Raw genomic sequence first — 26,704 nt, forward strand, 5'->3', positions numbered from 1 at the left:
GATGCACATCTACGCGTGTGGGTACAGGAGTTTCCTTACCCTCCATCAGCTACACGCACATAGCAGCCCTGGGGCTGGTCCACAGGAGCCTGCTTACAGCATCGTCTCCTAATTAGATCAAGACAGGGAACAGAGAAAGCCTGGACTTCACCCTTTTGGTCACGTGCTAGGCACTGCTGAACAAACCTGTGCTGCGCCACAAGCACAGGCAGCTCTACCACAGCAGCAGAGGGAAAAAGACAGATGATGGAAGCAGGCAGTTCCCCAGGAACTGCTCTCCGTTTCTGGGAGAGTGCACAGGTATGGCCACACGCACCCACAGGACCGAGTCAGCCTCGGGTTATGACACCAGAGATAGCAGTCACCTGAATAATTATTCCTAACTTGTATTCTCCTTGCACAGGCACCAACACTTGTTCTTTATTACCTGTTGTCAGCTTTGGCAGTTTCCATTCTGCTCTGGAGCAGATTCAAGCAGCAAAAGAAAAATCTCAGCAAGGTGGCAGCAAACAGCTAGCCAAAACAAAAAAGCCAGGTTTAAAATGATTTTACATTCGAGAATAGAATCTAGCATCACTTCAGCAGGGTGTAGTCCTCTGGTCTTCTAGGAAGTGAACTAATTCCTTAATCTTGCAGCATGCATATATATGTATATATGTATATAAGTATTTGTTTCTTGGCATTAAAGAATATCAAATATGAAAGTGCTGTGAAGATTTCTTCACTGGTACCAAGGCCTAGCTGTGTTGCAATTGCATCAAACTAAGCCAAGAATTGCTCCAAAAACAGCAATGTTCTGACCTCATATGAAGGCAGTACACAAAGAAGATTTGCAGACTAACACGTTTATGAGATAATGCAGTTACTCTGGATTTATGGAGTATTGGAATAATTAATTGTTGTCTCTTTAATATCTGACAAGTAGAGCCATATTCATCTGCAAAAACTGACCACAATCCATATACTTGTGCTCAGGCACGTGATTAACTCCTGGGTGAGTCAGGACTCTTCTATGTCAGACACAAAACACACTGGTCTGAACCTCAGTTTGGTCAGACGAGCACAGGCGAGGGAAGCATATTCAGTGATAAACCCCTGCTTTTTCTTTCTAAAGGAAGGTGGTTCATGGTGCCGAACCAGCAGGCATGGAGCCTCCCCTGCCCGTCGCTCCAAGAGGGGCTCATTCGCGATGCTCAGCTCCGCGTCTCGCTGCGCGCTCGCTCAGTATTATCGACTGCATCTCCATAAACATCCATTACCCAGACATTTAATTTGTGGAATTTACAAATAAAAAGACAAATGGCTATAATAATGTATCTGTATAACGATTCCTCATTTTATGAGGTATTCATTTACTATAAATTAACTGTAATATCTGGGAGAAGAATTTGAGTCTGACAGAAAAATAGATAGAGACAAATCCGATTTTTGTTACTGTGAAGAACGCCTTGTAAAGTGAGACCAACTGCTTTATGTTCAGCACTACGCAATGTGAAATGTAAGTAGTTCTTCCACAAAGATACCATTTAATTTTTAGAATTTCTAATGTTTAACACTTGCCCATTACCATTTTACAGTAAAATAGGAGGAAGTAATATAGCTGAAATGAGTGTGTGCCTTACTGGAACTAATGGGGTTAATATGCCATTGACCGGACAGGATTTAACCTTGGAAGTCTTGCTTCAAGAAATGTTACTGTCTCCATTTAAAGCCTGAATAACAGTGAACAATATCACTGAAATATCAGGGTCAGATTGCAAGACTGTATAAAGCTGCTTCACCATACCAAAATGGGACTTTAATATTACCTGATAAAGGTCAGATCCCATGGTTTAAAGGGGCGCAGACAAACAGCAGTGCTGCTGAAGCGTCCCACCTTTGCAGTCAATGCTGCTATCTCATGCACGTCCTGCTTGCTCGGCCGGACTCTGCTAGCGTGCTGCAAGGCTGCCACTCGCTGCAGGTCCTGGGGTTCAGAACTGGAGGGTAAATCAAGCTCAGTTTCAGCCCCAAAGTGTTTAAGTTGTGTAACCTTGATACATGAATGGGAATGTGAATAAGAAGCCTGAACTGACCTCCTCTCTGCTGTTTACCAGAATTTTTCCGGGTACCGAATTATTCACGCTGAACTAGTTTTGTGCTTCTGTAGAGCACGGCAAACAGGACGCAAAGGAAGGTTGACTCCAAAAGCTTCAATTCATTTCAACCAGTTGGTTGAATCTGCCAAGAACAATAAAGAAAGCAGCAGTACAACTCTTCCATCTCAACATGGTAGTTTTCCCCTATGCCAAAGCTGGTGAGAGTTTCTGGGTGGCCCTCAGTGGGTCCTGGGTCAGGCCATGCTGCAAACTGGCTGCAATTGCCCCCGGAGCCGAGCAGGACAGGGAAGGAGCTCAGGCAGCGGGGAACCAGGACTTTCTGGGGCCAAACCTTCAGCAAGGCAATGACCCATTTTCCAAGACCATATTTAAAGCACATTCACTAGTTAATGCAACAACCCAAACTTCTGAGACCCGCATACAAGATTTTGGAAACTTTACAAATTTCTCTCCAATCTTGCTTAGTTAAAGAAACAAGCAAAACCACAATTTGTTTGCAACTATGGTCAACCCATGCTGATAACTGAAGTTAAACATTTATTTAACCTCCTAATACAAACCTAGCCATAGCTAATGTCTACTAGGTTTCTCTTTTGATTTCAGTGCCATGAGTTAAGATAATTTTTATTCAGCTTTGATTCAGAACCAGTAAAATTACAAATTTTATCATTAATACATGAGACATTACTTAAGTGTAAGTTATCTTCAATGAAAAACAGTTCCTGAGAGCAAATATTTTCCCAAATCATTTGGCTAGAATGCTATGGTTTTGAACCAAGAAATGAAGACTACGAGTAGTTTCATGCAAGGCAATTCTAAGACAGTGAAAATCAGTGCAAATTACAAAGGAAGAAGCCTGGGATAGAGGGAGAACTGTACTAATCTCCAGCTGTTTATAGGTCATAAACAAGATGTTACATAGACATATCTGAAGAATTACAATAGGGCCTACTTGATTGTTAGGGAGAAACGGCCATCAACCTGGAAGTTACTCAAAGCATTTGGCAGAGCTGTTCTGTGTGTGTAAGGTTTTCTAGGCTACCAAGGAGATAAAGGATTGACTCAATACTTTGATTTAAAACCTTATGATTTCTCAGAATCATTATCAAAAAAAAAAAAATCCCTTAAACATCATTAGACACTAGCTGAAAGTTTCCCATTCTGCTTATTCAATGGAAAATAGCACTTTAGAAAATTTAGAAATTTAGAAAATAAGTATTATATATAGCAAGTTCTGTTTTCATTTAAAAGATGTTTTCAGTAATTAACTTGCCTTTTATAACAACAAACTAGAAAAGTTTCAACAAGAGTCTTCCAGATACCTTCTCCTCCCCTAAAAAAAAAAAAACAAACCACCTACCCATTTCAGGCACACGGTCCCATTCATTTTTGCTGCCAAGTGAGCTGCAGAAGATGACATGCTTTTCTTTTGCAGGGAATTCTATTCGCCATTGAAGCAAAGTTTTTGCTGCTTTCTGGAATTTCTTCTGCAGTTGCCATGTGCTATAGGCACACGGCAGGTTTGGCATCAAGTACAACAAATTCTATATTACAAAGCACTGGCAGCAAAATATAATTTGTTTCCAAAGTCCCTGTGAGATGTCTCAATCAGAATATAAATTCAACAAATACTTCTGATGTTTCACTTTATATAAGATGTGCAACCCTACAATATTAATCATTTTAACGCGTGCCGAGAAAATGATTCCAGTAAGTAGTATATACAACATTACTTCACAACTCTAACAGAAACGAACAGATAAATAATGGAGGGGTGAGAAGAAAAGGAAAAAGAAGCACTGCCAGATGTTCTTGTTGCAAGTGCTCATTCATTTTCTACTCAGTTTTACTCCCTGCATATGAGTCAGCTGCAGTCAGACTCCAACTCCCCTCTACCAAAAATGACTGAAGTTACTGCTCGCTGGGCATTTATGGAGAGGGCGATTGCTGTTATGGCTCAGGGTCAGACTGTAGCCCTCAGACAGTGCTCTTGAGCTTATTACCCCAGCCAATACACTAAAAGCATATTGGGCAAAATATTAAAACTGGAATATATTGGGGAAAATTGTCTTAAAATTTCTTGGGCAACGTATGATGCCCCTGGAAAATGCTGGTTCTTTTCATCTGGGACCCGTCTCTCCCTTCTCAATGGCACTCACTGACCAGCCTGTACTTGCCTTTTTAGTTTATTTGATTTCTAGTGACCTGCTGACCTTCCCAGCACCGCTGGAGGCACTTCTCCTCCCTTCCTTGTCTGCAGCCCTCCCAGAGCAGTCCCTGCGTTGGTCTCTCATCGCTGGTGGCAGATGCCGGGCTGCTGCCACCAACAGCCACCATGGCTGCCGGGGTTGCCACTCAGCCTCTGACCTGCTGCTATCGGCATGCCCTCGTGTGCTGCCTTCAAGCCAAAGGACACATTTCCTTATCTGCCTGCTTTGCCCCAACCCATAAAAGTTGGCTCCTTGAGTGCTACGGAAAAGGAGGAGGAAAATCCAGTATGAGGTCCATCGGCAGCCAAAGAAAGCAGGGAGGGCAAGGGTGCAGATGGCCACCAGCGCAGGGGAGAAGATGCAAATTCTTCTTCTTGAAAAAAATGCCTAAATAGTGACCTCATGCAAAATAAGGCTCATCCAAAGCACTTACCTGACTTATCATTCAAACATATTCATGTGCCCAGTTCATATAACCTTAATGGAAAGGCATATAAATAACCCTGTATACAAATGCACTGTACCTCATGCTGTATGGGTCACTGGAAACGCAAGCAATAGCATTCCACCTGAATGGTAACATTGAGGCTGCAAACTTGCATTTGATGATTTTCATTATTTTTTTAAGAGGCATATTATACACACACACAGCAACAGTTTGCAAGAGCATCAACTTTCATAACATCTTTAAAAAGTTACCGATATAAATCCTCACCTTTCGTGCAACTGTTTATACTGCTAAGAGATTTTAATCCCAGAATTGTTGGAGCCATAAACATTTATTTTAGTACTTGGTAATTCAAAACTGCGGTCAAACAACTCTGAGCCCTTGTGAACACAGTCCGCATCCCTCTTGCTCAAAAAAGCAGCAGAAAAGCAACCAGCACACACAGCAATGAGGGAAAGGGAATTACTGTTCGGTGTGTTTTTTCTGAATTGCTCCTTGCTCGGTACACAGGGGCTCAGCGAGTCACCCTCAGAGCTGCGCCGAGCATGAGCGGGTCGCGGAGGGGCCGGCGAGGCAGCCGTGGCCCCGCTGCCGGGCCGCGCCGTGCAGCACCTGCGCTAGTGCCTGGCTGCCACCTCGCTAGGTACTCGGTCGCCATCAGGGCATCCAGTGACAGAGCAAAACCCCCAGCAGATTTCATTGCCCAGCGAATGGCTGCAGACCCACAGGCTCCACAGCATCGCTGTTTGCAAATTCACTCGCCGCGCTGTGTTCGGGGGAGTCACGGCTGCTCAGCACGCAGCGAAAGAGCAAACGCCGATAGCTCCCGCGAGGCACGGCCGGCCGGGAGCCACGGCTCGCCGGCACCGGCTCCCCGGGCAATGGCAGCAAAGGGGAAAACCTGCAGTCCTTCCTAGCGATAACATAATCGCTTTTCCCCCATCCTTCCCTGAGTCTTTGGCTTAGTGCCAGCGGCACCAGGGCTTTGGGCTGGTGTTAGGATTTTCTGGTGGCTTTGGAAGGGAATCGGTCATCTCAGGCGCAGTGCAGACAGGCTGGGAATACTCAGTAAAACATAAAACCTGCTCACATATAAGGGGATCTTTATAAAATTCCAATTACTGCTAGCTTGTTACCTAAGAATCTCTAAGAGGTAAGAGATATTGCTCTCTGTGAGGCCCCCGGTAATGCAATTACAACTCCTTTTATGAGTAAACATATGCTAGAAAGCTAAGTTTATTTGGCCTACATATTTGAAACTGCTCAAAAGGTTATTGTCTCACAAAATCTGGATCACAAATTACTACTTATGTTTGCCTGTCTCTAACAAGGAATTATACTCAGGGTCACTTTTAATTCCTCAGTGATTGACTATAATACTACAAACACTACAGCAAGGAGGTCTCATTTACATTCTGCTTTCCTAAGTAGTATCAGACATGCATGCAAAAAAATTCTCTCAGATATATACTATAAATAAGCAGCAAATGCAACCCCCCTGAGAAACCTAACAAGCTCAACAGCCTCGTCTTCTCAAGTGGTTAAGTCGTTTGTACAAAAAAAACATTGTCTTATTTCCATAGTTTGTCTCCATCATGTTTTAATTTCAGATTCAAGATCAAATGTTCCTCTTGAAAACTATGAATGAAGCACACTTTTGGCAAAAGAGCATGTTTACCTCCACAAAATGGGTGCACAGAATGGATTCCCAAAGTGCTTCGATGCCTGGGGGTTTTTAACAGTCCACCACAGGTTAGATTCTCAACTTCAGTTGAATTTGTTATTTCAACACATGGAATTTAAACAAACCCTCCTGGTACGCAGGATCCCATGAAATTAAGGATGTCTGAAAATCCCAGGCTGTATCCCCGGACGCTGTGGGAAACCCAGCCCGCAGAGACCTCGTCTCTCCACGGCGCAGGCGGCAGCGGCAGCAGGCTGAGGGGCTGCGCTCTCCCACCCCGGGACGGGAGACAACACGTTGCTGCCGCTCCGCTCCCGGCCAGGCGCGAATGTTTCATCCTGTTTCACTTTGCCTCAAAACATTCTCTGCAGGTCCCCTTGGTGCCAACGCTTACCACTGTGCATTTCCTTACAAAAAGACGCTCCAGCCAACTCGTGAGTAATACTGCTTGTGCTGCAGCGGAAAGGATTCGCTGTACAAAATGCACATCCACCTCAGCGGATGAGAAATCTGCCTGCACCGCACCCTCGCACTAGACGCTAAGATGACGATCCTGCTCTTGCAAGTGTATTTGTTGAAGGTAAGACTGCCAAGATCTGAAGGAAGGCACAGCACGTTAGTCCCACCTTGTACTGTGCATCTGTCTTCCTTCCAGGGTCCCCAGCAACTCACAGCCGAGCTGTGAGATCACGCTGAAGCGAGGAGCTGTTACCTCCATTTTACAGGTAGCACAAGGAGACAGAGACGCATGTTCTCAAACACCTCTATGTTCTGGGGCTTAGAAAGAAAAGGCCTTGAGATGTGAGGATTTCTCCAAGTTGCTTAGGTTTTTTAGAAAAACAAAACAAAACAAACCACACACCTGCATGCATCTAACTAAGACAGGTTATACAGCCAGTTTTTGGCAGAGCATGGAGTTTGCCAAAACTCGGTGCATAACTGCCAAAACTCAGTATTCTGCATGCCAAGCTAGTGCATTCACCACTTGACAGACCCTCACGGCTTTAAGAAAAAAATCATCTAAATTATTTTCTCCACCTAAAGATCACAAGATCCTGGTCTGATATGCAGCGACCCCTCTAAAATACTCTGTGCCATGGCTGGTTGAGGACCAGAAGAGCACCATAAGCACGACACTCTGGTGCCACTAATGGCCTCTGCACTCTACCAGAGAGAGGAAAAGGTACAGCCCACGGTGAAGGGAGCAAAGCCGGGCCTGACGAGGGCTCGTTAGGTGGATCCTTACCAAGAGCGATGTCCCAAATGTGGAGCGCACGGCTTTGAAGGCATGCTGCAAACCCGCCAGCTGGAAAGCTGGCAGCAGGGGTCTGACCTGCAGCAGTGGGATCAAGCGCCCTGAGAAAACCTCACAGATCAAGACCTGAGCTAGGAGGAGGCAGCTGATTTCTGCCAAGCAATTCATTTAACTGTCCTTGCATCTCAGTCTCATACACCCATTCATGCTATTTTCCTCCAACAACTTACTTATTGCAAAACTTTAACTGTCAAAGAGACAACTGCAGGGTGTCACCTGGGACTGTCATGTATTCTCATTCGCGCCCGCTGGTCCAGACTTTTCTTTCCCCTCCAGTCTCCCATGGGGTTTATTTTTATTCCTCTCTTCTCCTAGTTTGAGGGCTCAATCCTGATTTCTTCCTGTCACACAGACAACTCTGCCTCAGTAGACAACATTGGAGTAAGCCTGAGGTCATTCAAGTAAATGGGAAAGAACACTTCACTTAATAACACAAAATACAAGTAATTACAATAGGATATTTCTGAGGCACTGCCTACCACATTTTCTCATCTCTGTTTCATTTTATGGATGGCAACAGCAGGGGTGAAAGGCCTATATGTCCGGGGAAAGTCTAAGAAACCTTCACCGTAGCTTCTGCTTAATGGGACCTCTTTCTGCCTCTTCTACCTCAGATAGGAAATTCAAGGTCATGTTTCTTTGTCAGTCTTAATATCTCAGCAAACATGCAGTAGAGGGAATGGTTAAAATCTCAGCTACATCCTTAAAAGTTACACAGAGAGCCTCCTAGCACGTCCTACCTGATCAGGATTCATACGCAATAACTGCCATTTCCCCATCCACTGATCTCACCTCACAAATATTTACTTGCTGCAATTTACTTCAGGTGGAGAGCACTTATCCTTATCTCTGAAAAAGACCATGATAAACTCATTCACAAGTAGCGATGATTATTTTTTAAGTGGAAAAATACCTGCATTCTGTAGCACAATGGTTTCTGCTGGACGCAAATTGCTATTCCGTCTGCCAAAACAAGAAAGCAAATCATAAAACGTCCGCAACGAGGCTGTTTGCTACCTGAATTACATTTATCCAAGAAAGAGCATCTCCTGGCAGAGCATAGGGAAATGGAAACAAGTGGGAAAATAGTAATAAAACCTGACAGTAAAATCTTTAAAGATGTTTTATTCATCCCTCTGCTGTTCAAGACTTTTTTTTTAAGATGAAGAAATAGAAATTAAAACTCCCTCTGCTGCTTGCTCCTGCAGTAAGGGACAGGACTAGATCAATGTTTGGAAGAGACTGCATAAAGGAAACTGTCTCCATCAATCTCATCCCTTCCCCTGGTAAAAGTAATTAATTTACACTTTCTTAGCGAGTAATTACTTCTACTTCAGACTCACTGTTCCTTTAGGAATGGACTAATTAGCATTTGCTATGGAAACTTCAATAGGTCTATACGTCACTGAAGAAAGCTTCTCTTTAGACTACACTCAGGATCCCTTACCGGCACACTCGCGCACCGTGTGCGCACCGACCTGTTTCCGCAGCAGAGCGTGCTGAGGGCTGGGCCGTGGCACGAGACGGCGGGAGCCCCTGAGCAGCAGCAGCAGCAGCAGGAGCCGTTCGCCGAGCTCCCGGCGCCACGCTTCCCGCTGCGCAGACAAACCAATTCCCCAAAGCCGCCAGTTTACAACCGTTTTTGGCAGCCCGCCCCTTTCCTCCACCACCACAGCACCGGGGCGGGAGACCCTGGCACGGGGGCCTGCGGGAAACCTCCTCCCTCCAGAGGGATCGGGCCAACATGGGGACGCTCATCCTGCCCGCGCAGGGACGGGGCGGTGGGAAGCATCCATCAACGGCCCGCCGGGCAGCCTGCGGCACAGGACCGCTGGGGACGGCCCGAGCGCCGGGCGCCCCGGACCCCGGCGGCCGTTCGCTGGAGCCGGCGGAGAGGCTGCTAAGGAGCTCATCTTAGCTGGCTGCCACAAAACGCAGCGGAATATTAGATTGTGTTTAATGCGTTTGTGCCTAGCCATAACTGCAGCTTTTATGCACAGAGCCGTTTCCTCTGCTTTCTGCCTGCAGCTAGCAGAGGTCCCCAGGCAGGCTCGCAGGGGCCTTGCGGGCAGCCGCGCCGCTCCCCGGGCCTGGCTGCGCAGCGGGAGCAGGGAGGCTTCGCGCAGGGAGCCGCGCCGCCCCCTGGGCCCAGCCGCACAGCGAGAGGAGGGAGGCTTCACGCGGGTGGCCACACCGCTCCCCGGGCCCGGCCGTGCGGCGGGAGGAGGGAGGCTTCACGCGGGGGATCACACCGCTCTCCGGGCCCGGCAGGAGGAGGGAGGCTTCACACGGGGAGCCGCGCCGCTCCCCGGGCCCGGCCGCGCAGTGGGAGCAGGGAGGCTTCGCACAGGCGGCGGCACCGCTCCCTGGGCCCGGCCGCGTGGCGGGAGCAGGGAGGCTTCGTACGAGCGGTGGTGCTGCTCCCCGGGCCCGGCCGCGCAGCGGGAGTAGGGAGGCTTCGCGCGGGCGGTGGTGCCGCTCCCTGGGCCCGGCCGCATGGCAGGAGCAGGGAGGCTTCGCGCACGGAGCCGCACCGCTCCCCGGGCCCGGATGCGCGGCAGGAGCAGGGAGGCTTCGCGCGGGGGGTCATGCCGCTCCCCGGGCCCGGCCACGTGGCAGGAGGAGGGAGGCTTCGCGCGGGGGGTCATGCCGCTCCCCGGGCCCGGCCGCGCAGCGGGAGCAGGGAGGCTTCACACAGGTGGCGGCACCGCTCCCCAGGCCCGGCCGCGCAGCAGGAGCAGGGAGGCTTCGTGCATGGAGCCGCCCCGCTCCCCGGGCCCGGCCGCACGGCGGGAGGAGGGAGACTTCGCGCGCCGGCCCCGCAGGGCCGCGCTGGAAGGCAGCCGGAGAGCCGCGCGCAAAGGGAGAACGAGCGTCAGAACACAAAATTAACCTTTTCTCATCACCGAAGCATGCCGAACCGTTTCGGCCACCAGATCGCATACAAGGCTGCAGAGACTCAGGAGGCAAAAACTGAACTACATATAAAATCAGAGTGGGATACATAAAATATGAGTAACAAAGCCAAGTTTTTAACCAAAGGCATTAGGGAACCAACCACAACTGAATGCTGATGCCAGGATATAGTTAATAGGAAGAACAAATGCTTTCCACTACTGCCGATGGCAATAGTCATCTATCTCAGGCTCAACCCTAAATTTTTAGTGGCAGCAAATGTTTCTGTGAAGCCTCCTATACATTTCCAAAGTCTGGGGGGTGGGAAACGCCAGAAAATGAAATATGTAGAATGTCTAGAATGTCCCTGTACTTGCAAAAATGTATCTCTCAGTGACTCAGAAACCTAAATAAATTTGTGTTTCCAGAAAAAAAAAAAGAAAAATAAAAGTAATTAAGCTGAAACATTGAGAACCGTATCGATAGTTTCCAGGAAGGAAAACCTAAAACAAACAAAGAAAATCTATCCACCGTACACATACAGATGAGAACAACAGGAAAATTCAGTTAAGTGAAAAAAAAAAAAAAAAAAAAAAAAAGCAGCCCTGCTAACCCAGCCCCACTCTCCAAGGCAAGCACTGCTGGAAGAGTTGCGGCACCACCTTACTGGGCGCCAGCCACTACAGCAGCGGCTGTACCCAGAACCAGCTAAATGGTCTCACAGGTGTTAGAGGTGATGGGACTGAGGCAGCTCACACAATGCTGCTGATTATCGAGAGGAGACAAGACATTATTTGGTTTGATTATGCCATTTTACAGTTAGAAATATACCTACAAAATTTATGTTTCCATTCTATACCTTCAGGCAAAATTAATTTCTTTTTCAAGCCTGAGTAATGTCTTCACTATCCCTTCCCTTTATCACTAGCTGAGGAGTCACCAAAGAGACAGAAGATGTGTGTTTTATTACTTGAAACATATGGATCTACTCACATGAGTCACAACCACATCAATTAAAAAAAACAACAGAAAAACAACAAAAAAAATACAGCAGTCCCCAGGCATTAGCCATATCAAGAGAGATTCCTAATTTTTGGAAAGGTTCTGTAGTTCTTTTATGATGTCTGTAAAAATCTGCTAACACCACCTATTACCATGGGGAAATGCGGACCAGACGCAGCTGGCACAGGCGGCCTGGCCTGGCCCCAGCTCAGGGAACGGCCGCGGCATGATTAACGTGGCGGGAGGACACCGGCTTTTGCTCCCCGGACGTGCAGCAGCTCCTTGGGCCAAGCACAGCACCAGCAACGTCAGAGTTGCATCACCTACAATTAAGCGGAGAGGGCTGCGCTCCCAAGAGCTGCTTATTTTCATTTCTTCTTCTATAGTAATTAGAGGGGGGAAAATATATTATCAGTTAAGGCAAAAAAGGCACCCAGGGACTTCCAAGCCTGTTTCTCCAGGCCAGACAATTCGTGCCAGGCATGATATCCATCACTTTTGCTCTTGTCCAACAGGCATCCCAACCTAATCCAGACCCTGACTAGTCCTGCATCAGCCAAGCAGTTCCTGAGCCGGGCTCACAGACTGGACGTATGCTGAGGAGACTCCAGATGTAGCAGTTAGCTCTGCTGCCAAACACTTTCACCCCAATAGGCTTTCTTAGAGCCCCTATAAGAAAATTTCAGGATGTTGCACCCATCTCTCCTTTTTGAGCAAAAAAAGAACAATTTTAATTAGTTTTAAAGAGTTTTTTTTAAGTTATATCAGAAAACAGATTATTGCTTATTAACCTGACTCAGCTCCAAGTATAACACACAGCCTTGATGCACAGCTCAGATCAGATTTTTTGGTAGGCTGAATCAAATTTAAGGAAAGTGCTTTAAACTTAAACCCCACGGTAAAATGGAGCAGTGTAAAATATGACTAAAGGTGAAGTCAGTGCCCCATGCAGGCAGATGCTTCTTGCCACTTGCATTTGCACAAAGAAAATGAGGATGTTATTCATATGAACAGACCATATTCAGGTTACACAAATTAGAACACTAGACAATCTGTTTTACTCCTCCCCCTGCATAGTCAGCCAGTCACCTCTATTATGTTTGTCTTTCATATAACAAAAAGAACTAGAAGTAAAATAAAACAGGCACCTATGAAGAGAAGGTAGCATGGTGGAAACACCTGGAGCACATAAACTATCTGTCAAATCACTTCTGAAAGTCTACATCTTCTAATGGCATCCCTCTGCAATTGGTATGTGCACTCATGTAACATTTTCTCATTTTGATGCGTTAACACTACTTTCCAGGAGGCAGCCTGGCACACTACTGCAATGACATTCTTTGGGTAAGGCTGGTCTTCAGAATATCGTTTCAGTGATTTGAGAAATCAAGGCCTGACTCAGATTATGGCTGCTATCACCACCTGCAAAGTCAACATTTACAATAAAAACATACAGAAGTGTGCAGGAAAAGGAGAAAGGCTACAACCTCTATTCAGGGATCTCATACACCTTTTATTTGGGATACAGTCATGAAACGCTCTTTGTGTCAAGGCTCAGCTCCTTCTTCTCCTAATCTACCCTCTTCCTATCTCCCTTAAATTTCTTGAGTAGATGGACTAGATAGCTCAAGCTGCATAAGGGCTACCTAGATAACACAGGAAGAAATGTCACTGTCTAGGGAGTAATCAGTATTCTCTACTCATACTGCAAGTATTATACATCTGAATCTCACGAGAACATTTTGTGCCACATCTTAAAGAAGGAGATATTACTCTTGATTTGATGAAAGACGAATTGGAAATATGAGCTGTATATGTGCTAATTTATAGCGATGAAGTTTGCATTCATTACTGTAATGAGCACTACATAAAGCTTATAATCAACATTTACCGCAGATGTCAGGAGGAATCCAGAGGCAGAGAAGAAATATGTACACTTGCCATGCTTGTTGATAAAGATCATAAACTTCCAGCCCCCAAAAAATACAAAGCAAGAGGCAGTACTTTTTCTCCCTACAAGTCCCCAGTGGTATTTCAACATATCTATCAAGCTATTGAACTAGTGGGCTTAGGCAGCATTTCAGCCATAGGATAAATATTTTTGCGGAATCCACATTGTCTTTTAGAAGCACAACGTTTTCACCTCCTCACCCAATAAAGGCAAAAGTTACAAGTACAATTACATTCAGTTGGTAACCAGAGGATCCAAGCAGATAACTAATTAAATCAATCTCCTTTTCTGCATAGTAAGATGAAGAGGAGGAAGCAAAGGAAGAAAAAGATCAGATTTTAACAATTCATCATCTGAAACTAAGTTAAAACACCAGAAAACACTGCCTGCAGTCTGAGAAATCAAAGAAAGATAGGCAATAGTTAAATGGTATCTTGTCAAATGAAACACAAAGCAATAAATGTCTGCTGCTGAAAAAGGAGAAAGAAGGTAACTGGAGGTTTGTTTGATTTCAAGCCTACGTGGAGCAGTAAGAAGAGAAGAGCCATGGATCTGTACCAACATTATTATGAATGAATGTTATCAAGACATCTACACCGGAAAGAGGCCTTACCTTCTGGTAACCTGGGAGCAGCATGGATGGAGTTGGGGTCCCCATCTTCCTCGGGATGGTAACGAAAAAGCGTCTGTGACTGCTTTTGGGATGACTGACTGTGGTCTTCCTTCAGAGCAACAGGGGGAGAGGTTGTTGCACTGAACTTTACCTTAGGGAAAGCATTTCCTTCGTGTGTTTCACGGGCAGATTTTGACCAACTTGGCTCTGTTAAATTCACCTCTTTCAAGCCTAGATGCATGCTGTTCCCAGGGTCTTCTTTCCGTGCGTGCTTTTTGGTTTTGGAGTGGAGGGCTCTTTCTTGTTCATTCCTCTCTTTGTCCCTTTGCTTCCCCTTTGGTCTCCTCTCCAGCTCTCCCGAGTGCTTGGGTGTCCCAGGGGGAGGTGTGGTGTGCTCCTGAGGAGCACTGGTAGTTACTGGGGCTTCCTTATTTGTCACTTGCTCAGGGGATGCTGCAGTAGTGCGGGGCACCCTCTTCCGCTCACTTCTTTCTGTGGCATTGCTAACTTCAGAGAGGAGCTTAGGTGTTGGCGTGGTGAGCGTTGCCGCAGTTTCCTCAGTGTATGAATCAGCCTGAGCCACAGATGAAGGAGCAATGCTGGCTGGCAGGTAGTCGTAATCCTCGCTTTGCTCTTGGCTGATGCTCTCTTGCTCTAGATGGGACGAATAGCTCCTGTACTTTTTTGGAGACTCCACCTGGGTGTTGTCTCCTTCTGGTGCCTCCTGGTCATAGCTGTACGGGTCATCGTAGTGTCTGTCTGGTTCATTCTCTTCAGCATCTATGGGACTTGCAGTGTTTAAGGCAAACGTATTGCAGTCTGGAAGCTGGTAGCACATCAGTTCCCCACCAGCGTTTGGACAGTGGCAAACCTTACATGGAGGCATGTGGAACGTGTGGCCTGCTACGTACTTCTGACCTTCATGGAGGCAACCTATCCTTCCACACTGCGGGCAGCCGTCAGCTGGCACCACGGCATCTATGCAGTTTGGGGGCAGCTCTGGGCACAGCATGAACTGGCAGCTGATCTTGCCTCCTCCCTTGGGGCACGAACACTCGGTGCTTCCGAAGTCCACGAAGTAAGACTGTCCTTCGGGTACCTTGCCATTGATAAAGCCCACGTTGACACAGTCGTAGTACTGGTAGCCCTCACACATACAGCCGTGCTGCAGACATGTGGCACAGCACGCCCCCGGCTCCAGCACTTCTTCAATGCAGTTCTCCAGGGGCTGGCACTCTGCGCCGGTGCAGTCTTTCTGGGCACGGGAACTGCCAGTCCAGAGCAGCACAAGGAGGACAGCACTGAAGCAGTTCAGCTGAGAGAGCTGGTGCCCATCCATAGTCTTCCTAAACAGATATGGCTCCAGTCCAAACTTGCACACCTAAGGGCTTTTGTTCCTAGAAGGCTGTAGATTCAGCTTCGAATCCGAATTACCTTTTTTCATAGATCCTAGAGTTATGAAAGAAAACTCTGTTAAAGACTATACTCAGCACATATCCTGTTAAACATTAGAGGTCTTTAAAACTTGGGATGAAATCCAACATCTGGAAACCCAAGTACAAAATTAATCATAATGTCTTCCAAGCATTGTAGGCACTAAGTTTGGAGTTGCATGCTTCCCTCCACCCCAACACCTATTTTTAAAAAGAAAAAAAGAAAGACTGACTGTTCTTATTTAAATCTCTTCACTATATATATATATATATGCCTTCTTTTTATTTATTTTATATATATATATAAAAAGAAGGTCTTTATACTTCAGTGCCTTTTTGTTCATCATTCTTTCTTGCTAACAAAAGAAAGATTTTTTGGGCAGTTAATAAGCAAATACACAGTTCTTCCTCTGAAGATGTAAGTTTAAGATATTTAATCTTTATAGATATTAATTTAAGATACTTAATCTTTAGTTACAAAGACCCAAACTTTGAAGATCTTTCTTGGCCAAAACTTTGCCTTGAGACTTGAGAATTTATCTGTACACACGTTAACTCAAACTAAGAGGGGTTTTCTTCTGCCTTCTTCCCCCATTCAGCAATCTTTTGCATTTTAGCATTTGGCTGTAACAGTTGTATGCTTGCCCCAGCAATGCTAAAATGGAACATCTTTGTGTGATGTGGTTACTGTGTGGTTAAACATCATGTCAGTTATCCTGTAATACATATTAGAGGCCAGATCCTCAGCTTGCAGCAATTGGCACTGTTCCACAGAAGGCTCCTAACTCAGAGGAGGATCAACCTCAAATACACTGGAGCTACAACCATTCGCACACTGGACATTTATGCTAGCTAAGGGCCTGCCACCACTGGCAACCACATATTTTATTTTTGACAGCACTAATATTACTTTATAGTGAATTACTCTACTGTGAACAGAATATGTATAAAAAGAGGAGAATTGGCATAATTAATCTTTGTTAAAACGTGCTGAGTAAAAGTTGTTTGCTTTTTAGTTACTAAACCCTTTGTCCATAGAAAAGTTTAAGAGTTAAAGCAAATCAGTTGTTCTCATATAAAAGCAGGCTCAAACAACTACACAACAAACATGAAAAAGCAGATAAAACAGAATAAAGTCTGCCTTTAGTTTTATAGAATTAGCAGTCTGATTATTTTTCCAGAACCCCTCCCATCACCAAAAAATAAAGACCCTAAAACATTTATCTACGGAGTGAAATGTATTCACATCACCAAAAACAATGAACCACACATGAAATGGGAACCCTGCCAGAAAGCTCATTCAAAAAGATTACTTCTCCCATTCAATCCAGGCTTCCAGCAAGTCTGCTTAGGCGCTGCTGGAAATGGGCCAGGACGTGGGAAAAGCGTGCCTGTTCTGATAAGATATGAACACACTGTACTAAGTATTTCCACAGTTCGGCACTGGAATATGAATTACTTCAGTACGTTATACAGCAAGATAAAATTCTTACTCAAATTAGTAGTAAAAAACTACATTTGTATATTAGTTCAGTATGCTAAAGGATACCAACTGAATGAAAAATAAAAGTGTCAGAAAGTATACTGATGACTTAGAAGAATCTCATTTTTTCATAACTATTCTCAAAACTAGGATATATAGCGCAAAGAATTTTCAATACATGGTGCTGAAATTAATTCTTAAGAATCCAGCCTGGGAATTAATAATTCATCCTGCTGTCAGCAGCTTTCCCAGGTAATCCAAATTTGTAATTTATCACATAGCTGTAGCAGGGGAATAACGAGTGGAAGGACAATTAAAAATAAACTGCTGTAGGGCTCTCCCGGCAGCCGGAGCACTTGGCCACCGGGCCCTGCCGTTGGCACCTCCTGGCTGTAACGCTGCAGCACCCTGATGTCCCTTTGCAGCCAAGCGCAGTGGTGGCCGGGGCACTGCGGGCAGCAGTCACGCACGGCTCTGCCCTGCGGCTCGGCCTTCCCCAGCCGCCTGGAGCCGGCCCGTGGAGAGCAGGAGGCTCACGGCCCCTCTCCCCGCAGCGAGCCCTCTCCCTGCTCTCCACCTTTCATACTTTCTGTCGAGTGCCTTACTCGGCCCCTCTGCACCCCTCCTCTTCGGTTCATTTGCACCTCTCTGAACATTCGGGTTCTCGAGCTACCTTCCTCAAACCGATAAGGCCAAAATCCGTGTAAATCCCTTCTCGCTTAATAACACCACAATCTTCCGTATCAACAGTGCACTTTCTTTCATTAGAGGCTCCTTGTTTCTGGTGTAATAATTCCAACGAAAGTATCTCTTTTTATTCCTTTAAATGATCGCATTTTCCCTGTGCTTTCTCCATCTGTTCCCCACATCCATTGCTCCCCCCCCCAACTCATAAACTTGTGAGTCAAAGAAGCTGTTCATACTTTAGGAACAGAGTAAAGCAGCTTTGAATGAAGCCCACAGACACAACCGTAAGTCCTACTGAGAAAACGCATCCCTCCAAATGGAGCATGCATGCCCAGCTCGGCCCATGCAGCTGATGTCCAAGTGCTTCCAGCCCTAAGCCCTTCCTGGATGCTGAAAGGATGCTGTGAAGACAACGGCCAATTTACATGTTAACGGCATCAGAAGCTGTCAAATAAAGATGTCCATACCAACTGGGAAAAATGCACCATCTCTGGAGGATGGGGGGCTTGACAGCAGTAAGTATTATTGCAATAATTTGTTTTCATTAACTACTTGAATACTTTCTTCAATGTCTTCTTACACAACTGGGACAACAATCACGGGCTTCACCTAAACTCCATCCTTCAGTAAGTCTCATTAGTTTCATTGACTTTTGCTACACAGTTGGGTGGGATGTCACAACAGATTAAGCCCTGCACATCTAAAATAAAGGTCTTTCAAAGGCTCTGTTGAGAGTTTTTTGGAAGTCTGTAGCAAGGTAACCCAAGTCTCACCCCAAGCCTCATGCATTGCTTCATGACCCAGAAAGCTTCAATTTATGTCTTTTGTGGAATTTCTTAACCTGCTCTGCTGCATAGCCTGCTCTGGTTTGTATCAAGTGCTAACCCCGTTGGCTTTAGTGGGGTTGCATGGGGCCGAAGTAGCTGCTGCAAGCCATATGCACACAGGAAGCAGGAATACCCAGGCAAGGGAAAGCCAGTGCTCCCAATCAAGACTAAGTCCGTCAAAGTCAACAGAAGTAAACCTGTGAGTTAAAACAGCAGTAAAGAGGATGATCAAACCACAAGCAAGTTCTTGTATCTCAGTTCCTTCTTTTATAAAAGATTACTAGGAAAGGCAAAGCAAAGATCTTATGGCAGACCAGCTTCAAAAAGCAAGAGTCCAAATGAACGTGAAGTACAGGCACACATCTTCACAGAAAAGGAAATAAGAATGCAAGAATTCCATTGCAAATGCAACTGGTATCTACATGACAGGAGATCAAAAGCTAACAACAGCAACCAAAGCTACAACCAGCACTGGCTGAAAAACACCATATTCCTGTCTCCTGGTGGGGGACATGGGTGGAACAAAACAAGATTTCAAAATACTTATTGAGAGTCAATTTTGGGCCAAAAAGTTATAAATTATGACATTTTTGCAAAACAATATACTCAGAAACTGATTTACTTCAATCGAAGCCATAACATAAAGTCAAAAGGAAGAATGTTGACTTGATTAAAACAGTTCAGCTGTATTACTTGAAAATGCTGATGAAACCAGTGTGTTCCCACACAACATACAGACATTAGAAATGTGCAACTTCTTTAAACTAAGAGAAGTATTTTATTGGGAGATTTCTTTCCAGATGGTTTCACTTCAGTCCTAAACTGGAAAGCTTATTCTAGGCAACCAGAGGTGACAAGAAGCACTTTCCCTCAAAGATTTCATAGGAACATAGTCTTTCCTTGTGCAAGTTGTCTCAGAGTCTGCAGAACAACTACAGAAGATATGCATGTGTGAAAAAGATACTGCAGGATCAAGAGCATTCTTTCAAATGTTCACTGAAGAAAGACATGGTTATTTATAAACAAAAAGCAATAAACAGAATAAATCCATTCCAGCGCAGAGGACAACACCTGCACAAGATACCAGTGAAGTCCAACTTTGAAGATGTATCAGCTGCTTAACCAGCTGCAGATCTGCGCAAATAGGTTTAGATATAACTATTCTTTTCTCTGTTCTACCTCTCGATTTCTCACTAAATTGCCCTTTGCTAGGATGGTAAAAATAGAAGTGCTGTTTTGATATACATCATCATCTTTTGAAGAGCGTGCAGGGCCAGATGCAAGCCTGATGTGAAAGGAGAAGGTGGCAGACAGCTGTGAGATCACTCCCGCACCACGAACAGGAGCACACGCCAGGCCGGTGGAGCTGAGGGGCTTAGCCACTTATGTCCTTCCATTAACCTATACTCACATTTCCTGAATACAAAGAAATAAGGATGTTGCTGCAATTAGCTGCTGGAGGGGAAACAAGGCATGCAGCAGCGGCCCTCACCATCTGCACAAAGCAGGCTCGCCAAGCCGTGGGGATCCTACCAGCCCTTTCCCTGGTCCCCCCAGCGTTACACAGCCCAGACCTGCTGCCAGGCTTCAGGCTGCACGTTGCAGGGAGCAGACACGGCCCTGGTCTGTGACATTGCATCTCTGCTCTACCGCATTGGTAGAAGCGCTCCAAAAAGCGAAGTAGTAGGCTGAAGCGCATGTGCACGCCCACACTGCATAACATGGCTAATGTATTTCGCCAGTCTGTGTATTTTAGCACCTCTCCCCAGCCAGACCTTTCTAGTCTGCCACAGCTGCCAGCAGTTCTTAAATGGCTGTGGTCACAGTTTCAAACTAAGGGAGGAAGAAGGGAGGGGACGGAAGGAAATATCAGTTTAAAAACAATCTGTTTTAAATGTGAGAGAAAAATGGAAAAATTTGGGAGAGATTTTTCTTGTATGAAAAACAGAAGAAGCCCTCAGCCCGGTAAGTCCTGCCTTGGCTGTGCCAGCCAGGGGATTAGCTCTTCCTTTCACACCGCACAACCTGGAAACTTGTGATCTCACCAAACGCTGGAAGGGAGAATTCCTGGCTATCCGCAGCCCGTCCCGCCAGCAGAGGTAACTCAAGTGCTATTCACCAGGTGAACGAATGAAAAGCTGGAGACATGTTTCCTTTAGCGCTCTTCTGCGATAGACAGCACATAGAGCTTGTCCTTTCTGCCTGCTAAGTAACAAAACTCGAGACAGGCTGAAACCAGACTTTGCATTTAGAGCACTCAGGCTGGGGGGAAAGAGGAGAGGGGAAGGATAAACCACAGTGCAAATCCAAATCCAATGAGCTGCTCTTACTTGCTCGTATCAAAAGTAAAGCACAAAATGCTTAGTCACTTCAGTGTCGCCAACACTCCAATCCTTGGCAAAATCAGACAGTTTTCAGAAGCCATAGCTCTTGTAGGCAGCTTTCTTTAGCTTTACTTTCAATAAGAAATGAGTTACTGCTAACCCCCCCCCCCCTTTTCAGAGAAAAGCTTAAAAAACACACATTTGAGCATCTGGAGGAGCATTGCTTAATTCAACAGAGACCTCAAGAGTGGGAAAAACAAGGAGCAAGTGGCGCAGTACCCAAACTCACGCAGTTCCCAAGGAGCGGCGCAGCTGAGAGAGCTCCTTTCCCGCAGAACACCCCCGGGGAGGGCTGCTTGCGACGTTCTCCAAGGGGTGCTCCATGCCGGCATCCGAACAACAACCTGATATGCTGGAGTAATGGAAAAGCATCACCCAAGGTATTTCGAAGGAAGCAGCCAAGCATTAGCAGCAGTGGCCAGCCAGCTCTGCCTCATTCTTCCAGCATATGCAGCTCTTGAAGCTGTTAAAAGTCCTGGAGGGTGAAGGCAGCCCCGTTCCAAGTGAATGACAGGGCAGAGCTTGGACAGGAGAGTCTGCAAATAACGTCTTGGGTCTGGTGCGTCAGTGCTCCCCCTCTCCCCAGACCAGCCCAAAACAACAGGGCAGGTATTTGGCTCACTGGCGAAATTCTTTGTCATTGGGAGTTGCCACTGCAGCAAATCCAGAGTGACTCAGTGGGAGGATGGCAGCTGCAATGGGAGCAAGAGAGAAGCGACTCACACGGGGGAAAGGAGGCGAGCAGAAACACCAGCCCACCCAGTGCATGCAGAGAAACTGGTCTTTGTCCAGCTCCAGCACGCTGGGAATGGAGAGCTCAGGAAAGGGGCTACGTGTGGACAGAGGGGACCAAAGCAGCTGAAACGCGCCAAGCCCACTGCCACGGCTGCGAAGAGCCCGTGCCGCGAGGGAGAGAGGGGCACGTGCCTGGGAGCAGCATGGAAAGACATAAAAGCACAGATCCTGGGAACATCCTTGCCCATCATTGTGTTTAACTGTATTTTCCCAGAATGGGGCTGCAGGGCTTCTTAAAGTACAAGAAACCTGAGCATCTGTCAAGCGAAGGGAGATTCGGGTTCCCTCAGCATGCCGTGAACATGTTGGTGGACATGATACTCTAGCATGCACTTGCACAAAAAAAATCTGGGGGGGGGGGGAAGTAAAGCAAACTCAGCAAAGGCCATTTGAGAACATTTCCCAGGACACAGCCAACAAAAACCTGTCAAAACTCACAAGTTATGAACCAATTTGCACCGAGAGCACTTCCTTGGCAGCGTGCGGGCAAGGCGCATCCCTCCACTCCACAGCCCCACGCATGCAGGGTAAGCACCAGGACATGCGAGGCTCCCTTCGTTCCCTGATCATCCTCCAGGATATTCCAGTCCTCTGCTCATTCCCACTGTTTCTCAGAGCTCATATATGCATGGAGCTGCTACTCACTGTCCCTAAGGTAAAAAACCATTGCAGGCTCAAGGACCACAGCATGCAAAGACTGAAAGTCTCACACCCGCTCCCTCCCTTGATCCCCTCTCTCCATTTCTTCCTTCTTCAATTAAATGACCACAATGCTACTTAAAACTTGCAAAGCTTGAATCTCTGCGTTGCTTAAAGTGTTTCTTTGTTTTCTTACTGCAATTTTCTATTTCTCACTAGTCCTGCCAGCACTTTGACCCCCTCAGCCCTCAGCAGTGAGAGAATCAATGATTTAGATCATCTTCTTTTGGTGGGAAACACGTTGTTCAGAGCACATGGGCATTAAACAGAAGCACGTCCGCTTCATTTTCAGGCAGCCCTTTTGGAACAGCTGAAAATGAAAATTTCCCCCACCTCCACCATAAAATACGAACCAGGCAAAAGAAATCCTACTATTTAATTGACAGCTTTAGCAAGTGATGTTTCCTGCCCTGTGGCAGTGTTTGGAAGTAATTAACAACCGTTTTTACTGGGGGAGGACCAAAGGGACCAGCAACACCATTAGCACTGTCCACCAGCCAGGCAGAACCACCACCGTTCAGGAGGGCGGCAGCTCTTCCATTACCCGGCGCCTGAACTTTAGCATTACAGTCGGAGAACTTGATTTGAGACTCTCTGAAATTATTCACAGGGGTGTGCTTCAGTTGGACAACTAACTTCAAAGGAACGTCAAAATGAAGTTTCAATACAGTAATTTTGTAGTAAATAATTTCTCTGTAAAAGTGTCCTGACCTTGTCATGATAGCGAAATTCTATCTACTGATGAGGAGAAAATAATGCTTATTTTACTGTTAACATTTTATAGTCTCTTACTATTTTTGCTTCACAGTTTCTCCACGACTTTTATACACGGCTCTGTCAACAGGCCTCTTTTGATCCGTAATGAATATAGTTGCTCTCTACAATCAGGATTACCCTAGGAGTAGGCTGCAAATGGTGACATTTTCCCCTCCAAACGCACAATGATCTTTATAATGTAGCAAAATACCCAGAAGGACCTAAGATCAAACCCTTTTCTTTTATGACTCAACAGGATCCAAATCCATCTCTCAGGAGAGTAAATGTGCTCTCAGTAACCAACTGTAGCAACAAACCAACTCCTTTCATTAGCTGTACTCTGCTGCACAGCTGAGAAAATACATCTTCTGCTCTCCCAGCTGCCAGAACGCACCTAGCTGAGAATCTCACGACAGTAGGTGAACTTGTGTCTGTGCATCGTCCTCCTGCCGGCGTTCTGGCTCTTAGATAAATAACACATAGAGACAGCAGACAAGGCTGTCATGTTCTTTGTTCCATGCAGACAGGGCACTCTCTGCCCTATCCTCTGGATAAATGCTGGTGGGAAAAAACAGGAAAAGAAAGACTCTATAGCGTATTCTGTCTTGTGGATTAAATGCCAGCTCAACTTTACCCACCATAGCTTGCAATCCTGTTCAGGTTTTGGAGGCATCACTCTCTAAGCTCACTATCTTTTTCAGCTCCACCCCATACTTGAAGGAAATATCTTTGCCTTGGGTTGCTGGGATTACATTTTCTTTCTTAAAGTAATCTTTCACAGAATCTTTCATTTGCAAAATCTTCAGTCCTATACCTAACCCCAAGTGCATTCTTCTTGGTGGAATCATCCCAGATTAGATGGTTTTGAACTTGATAGCAATCCTGAGAATGTGCTCTGCTCTCATCTGAACAGAGAGTTTTCCTGTTAGAGGAAGGGAGAAGAGTAAGTAGCACAAGTAGAAGCAGCTGCCCTGACCACCACTTCTACCTCCAACACTCATCCGGACTAAGCCTGGCACAAACCAGAAGCTTCAAGCTTCACCAGAAGACAGGTCGTGTAGGATCTCTACTGCCAGGGACCAGTCTGCGCCTGAAACTGCACACAAGAACCATGGGCACAGGATGAAACGGAGGTGTAAAAGATACATGGTGGATGCATCTCTAAACAGAAACCGGTACGAGCATCACTGTATTTAAATAGTCACCTCCCCTATTTCTCTATTTCCTGATTATATGGGTTTCTATAAGCCATGGAGGAGACGGGGTTTAGATATCAACTCCACAAAAAAAGGCTGGGTGAGGATCCAGCCTTGTTACTCTGCATTGAAAACAGTTCAGCTAATGAATCTGGCTGAGTATTTGCCCAAATATTCCTTGGTATGAAGGGGAGGAACCTTTATTTCAGCACTCCCATACATGCAGTCTCTCCACCCACTTCCTGAAACTGTGGGCTGTTGACAGAGTATAGTAAGTGAACTAGATGTACCATGAAGGCTATTGTCAACTATAAATTAATGAAGTCCAGGATACCACAACATGCGTCAATGATGATCTATTCTTAAGGAATGGTTTCCTTGCATATGGTTACAAAAAAAAAAAAAAAAAAAAAAAAAAAAAAAAAGAAGCCCAAATCAGGGTTATTATATACACTGATTAAATTCTTTAGCTATAGCATAAAATTATTATTTTAATGGAGGAAAAACTAGAACATTTGGTTAAAATGTTCTTACAGAAATGTTAATTACTACAGGCGTTAAACAAATGGAAATCAAAGCCTACCATTTGTTGAGCACTTTGAAGAGTTTTAATGCAAAAATGTGCTGGAAAGAAACCTTCAATTTTTCCTCATGAATGAAAACAAAATCCCTGTAACTGAAGCCTACATCTATCATGCTGCTAATCAGTCAGCAGTCACAGATGTAATCCATCAATCAAAACTACTCCTGCACAAACTTTCCATAAGAGATAATGGAATTAATTTGGTTCATTGGATACTGAAACATGGAAAGATGCATGCTCTGCTCTTTCATCTTAGAGCCTATCATTCAGAAACAACAACGCTGCCAGATGTAACTAATAGAAGTTACCCTTGCAATACCTCCCATCTTCCACCCTGTGTTCATTCCTCAGTGGTCTGCAGAGATTGTGAAGAGCTGTGTAAGAAAAGTTGAGAGTTGCTGCATGAACTCCTGGTTTTGGAAAGTAAACTCTCCTATGCATCACAGGCTGAGCATGAGGCTGGGGAAGGTTTTGCTCCTTGGTGGCCGTCAAGTCCGCAGGTGATGGGAGAGGCAGGCCGAGGATCTCAGGCATCCAGCACATACAGACTGCACGGGACCATTTGTTATATCTACTGCTGCACACAGCTGCATGAACTCAACTTGACCAGGACGACTTCTGCCTCCTACGGAGGGACAGAGTCCATGCCTTGCCAGAGAGGATCTGGCTGGACTGTCCTTTGAGCTCTATTTATTCTCCAAAAGATGCCAAGGCCAGTGATGCTACCTCAGTTTTTAAATATGAAAATCTAGAGAAGCATTTCAGATGAGACAGCTTCATCCAAATTCATTTATGACTAACCTGAAGCAGATTTAAAGCTATTTAGAAGCCATCATAAATGAAAGAATTGACTGGTACTTTGAAACTGATGAAAGTGAAATGTCTAGTATTACTCCGTGTTGAAAGATTGCAGCATATACACACACACACATATGTACCTAAAATACACATATAAATACTCACATTTCTTGTAATCACCTGGCATGTTTCTGGTCTCTAAAGAAGGTCAAGGTAATGCACAACCCCTTTGTCAGCTCACACACAAGGAACCCGGTTCCTGGACTCTTTCCATTGACTTCAGTGGCTTTGAACCAGATCCAAGTTGTCTGAGATGTAACCTTAATTTGAAGGATAATTTTCTGGAGATATGAGCAGGTTTTTTCCTGTATAAGGTACAGAATCTGACACTGACATACTCAGAGATCACAAACAGATAGTTTGCTTTAGGTCTAGATGCACCTCGTTAAATTCTGCACTCAGATGTCCATATGCACTTCTTGTGTCCATAATGATTTGTGGTTCTGCATCATACTTAGCCTACAAACCAGAATGATGTTAGAAGAACAAGTCTTGTTTACTTTGTAAGCTATGCATTACATTTTCTATTGCCACAGGAAGCTATTATGGTCTGCTATGTAAATACGCAGCCCATACTCCTAAATATTTTAAGTTATTGATCATCAACAAATACAAGTAAACCCATGTTAACTTGCAAATAAGGGCAGAATATTCAAAACTAGAAATTTCTACAGTCCAGAATTGCTGATACCGCAAAATTTAGCTTGTTCTAGTGGGTGACATAACGTATTTTCTTAAGATATCTAACAAAATGGAAATTTTACACCCTCCCAAAAAAACCACCTT

At 45.4% G+C, this 26,704-nt stretch overlaps 1 protein-coding gene across 2 annotated transcripts in view; it reads right to left on the bottom strand.

Annotated features, from left to right (window-relative positions):
- The window catches only part of FBLN2 (fibulin 2), a 107,713-nt gene that overhangs the window by 65,424 nt on the left and 15,585 nt on the right, over window positions 1–26,704 (bottom strand). For both annotated transcript variants that reach the window (XM_067303815.1, XM_067303816.1), the window contains exon 2: window positions 14,218–15,666. In XM_067303815.1, the coding sequence (XP_067159916.1) occupies window positions 14,218–15,556 (1,339 nt within the window). In that variant the 5' untranslated portion in view covers window positions 15,557–15,666. The remainder of the gene's footprint in view (window positions 1–14,217; window positions 15,667–26,704) is intronic.

This window comes from Apteryx mantelli, chromosome 12, assembly GCF_036417845.1.
Source record: "Apteryx mantelli isolate bAptMan1 chromosome 12, bAptMan1.hap1, whole genome shotgun sequence".
Classification (NCBI taxonomy): Eukaryota; Metazoa; Chordata; class Aves; order Apterygiformes; family Apterygidae; genus Apteryx; species Apteryx mantelli.